This window comes from Scylla paramamosain, chromosome 11 (genome assembly GCF_035594125.1).
Source record: "Scylla paramamosain isolate STU-SP2022 chromosome 11, ASM3559412v1, whole genome shotgun sequence".
In the NCBI taxonomy this organism is placed as follows: domain Eukaryota; kingdom Metazoa; phylum Arthropoda; class Malacostraca; order Decapoda; family Portunidae; genus Scylla; species Scylla paramamosain.
Window position 1 is genome coordinate 14,136,220 of NC_087161.1, and position 2,500 is coordinate 14,138,719.

General features: G+C 37.0%; 1 protein-coding gene and 1 long non-coding RNA gene across 2 annotated transcripts in view; one reads left to right on the forward strand and one right to left on the reverse strand.

Moving 5' to 3' along the window:
• LOC135104976 (uncharacterized) overlaps nt 1-2,500 on the reverse strand; it is a 102,626-nt gene that overhangs the window by 69,215 nt on the left and 30,911 nt on the right. The window lies entirely within an intron of this gene.
• Nucleotides 1,044-2,500, forward strand: part of LOC135104673 (focal adhesion kinase 1-like) — a 1,580-nt gene continuing 123 nt past the window's right edge. The window contains exons 1-2 of the mRNA XM_064012203.1: nt 1,044-2,066; nt 2,163-2,500. The exon at nt 2,163-2,500 is cut by the window's right edge and continues 123 nt beyond it. Coding sequence (XP_063868273.1) covers nt 2,010-2,066; nt 2,163-2,429 — 324 coding nt within the window. The 5' untranslated portion in view covers nt 1,044-2,009 and the 3' untranslated portion in view covers nt 2,430-2,500. The remainder of the gene's footprint in view (nt 2,067-2,162) is intronic.

Below are 2,500 nucleotides of genomic sequence, written 5' to 3' on the forward strand. Positions count from 1 at the left end.
CTCTCATTTTATTGCATTGATCTTCACTATCATTTTGATTTTTCCTCTAATTCATTTTTTTCTAGTATTTTTCTCATTTTATTGCAGTCATCATCACTATCATATTAGTTTCTTCCTCTAATTGTTTCTTTCTCTGATTCTTAATTTTTTCTCAGCATGTATTTTTTTTTCATTCAATTCTAGTGATATCTTGTTTGTTTTTTCCTCTAATTCTTAATTTTTTCCTAGTATTTTTCTCATTTTATTGCAATTAACATCACTATCATATTTATTTCTCCTCTAATTTTTTTCTCTAATTCTTCATGTTTTCCTTGTATTTTTCTCATTTTAGTGCATTCATCTTCCCTATCATATTATTTTTTCCTAATTCTTAATTTTTTTCCAAGTATTTTCTCATTTTATTGCATTCAGCATCACTATCATGTTCATTTCTTCCTCTAATTGTTTTTTTTTCTCTAATTCTTTATTCCTCAGTATTTTCTGTAGCTCATCTTTGGCTTTAATAATTTCCTTTTCCACCTGTGAGTCAGTAGCAAACTCTTTTACTCATTCATTATCTATTAAATCATATTATTTCTTACATTCGCATTTTGAAGCCTTGGTAACTATTTGCACCAGTCATCCCTTTAGTAATAAGCTTGTAGAATCTACAAGCTTATTACTAAGCTACTTTCTCTCTCTCTACAATGTAGAGAGAGAGAGAGAGAGAGAGAGAGAGAGAGAGAGAGAGTGGTGGCCACCCTACCCATCACTGAGGTACGCTGCCAGACGTATGATGTTTACCTCTCTTCATATCCTCCTTTCACTTCCTTATTCTCTTCACAATGCTGTTTAAATCCTTATCAATGCTTTTTACACTATTAGTACTTGTGACTCAATACTGTACTATGATGGTAGCAGTAGTAGTGACAGTAATAATAATAGTAATAATGGTAATAGTAGTTTTAACCCTTTACTGCCTGAAATATTTTCCAGCTGTAAGAAAAAAATCTTTCATTTCATTATCCTTCTCTTAAGGCAAAAATAAAAATACAGGTGCGTTTTATTCATTTGTATTGGTCAATTACAAATAACTAGACTAGGTTAACTAGAGGTCTCACCTTGCATATTTTGTCAGTTTTGTCTAGTGTCGTGTTGTCAACAAAATGCAGATTTTATTTTATTTCCTTTACCCACTTCATAACACTCATCCCCGCTAACTTCGGCATCACTGGCAGCTAACAATGTTTCCACCAGCCTTTCGGTGGTGTTTGAACTTTTATTTTGTCCGCAGAATGCAGTAGTACTGCAGCAACGAGAGGGTCCTGCAAGAATATTTACTTGTCACTCATTGTTTTTAATTCATTACACATCTATGGTGTTATAGTGTAAATCAAACCAAGTTTAATATATAACAAAACTATTTGCATGTCACTGCAAAAATATATCGGTAGTATAACAAAGACGAAAATATTACTCATTTATATAATAGTATTCATTTGCCTGATAGGACAGAAATGTCACCTTTAAACAAGCACTACAGATGTTTGGCAAAGGGTGATATGAGGATTTTTGGGATGTAAATATGATCTTTAGGTGTGCGTTTATCACAGCAAATTTTGTCATAATTGTGCTTTACCTGGGGATACATCCATGATGCAGTGAAAGTGGCTGCTTTGCGCAACCTCCGGCACGCGTCCACCTGCTCTCAGTGTCCTGGTTCATCCGAGAAGCGACAACCATTCCAGTGTAAACAAAGGTGCCGATCGAAAGCTGAAACGGGACTTGTATGTCCTGACCGGCGAGCGAACTCTGATACTTGACATCCGCAGAGTTAAAACCATGTATTCCAAGGAGGACATATTTGTCCTCTTCGACAGTAAAGGGTTAAGATCCCTGTACTCCCAAAGCAAACCTCGTCTTTAATTTTTAGGGAGAGTGATCTATACTATCCCTATTACTACTACTATTATGACTATTTCCAGGTTAAAAGTGACTACCTGGAGGATGAAAGCAGGGCGGCAGAAGGCATGGATTTCGACACAGCCATCCAGCTCACTTGCATCGAAATCAAGCGAGTCTTTAAGGTAAAACTGCGGAAAACAACACGATTTAGGTCCCCCTTGAAATCTGAGCGGTACCCCCCTGCGATGGCAAAACTAACACCCCCGTTTTCTCCGCAGCGGATGAACGGATGCGCGATGGACAAGAAGTCAAATCTTGAGCAGCCGGAGAAGGAAGTCGGTCTACATGAATTCCTACCGGCCTACGTCATCAACACCATCAAACAGAAAACGTTACGTAAGGCTTTGCAGGGAAACTTTAAGAAATTCTCGGCGTTCTTCGATTACGAATCTCACTTCAAGTGCCTCGAGATTTTGGGAAAAATTGGAAAGTTTGACATCGAAAACTTCCGCTGTGCACTCGGCGTAAGTGTTAAGTGTTACTGAAGTGTTTGTATGTGAGTCTTGTAGTACTGTCGATACTTACTACTACTACTACTACTACTACTACTACTACT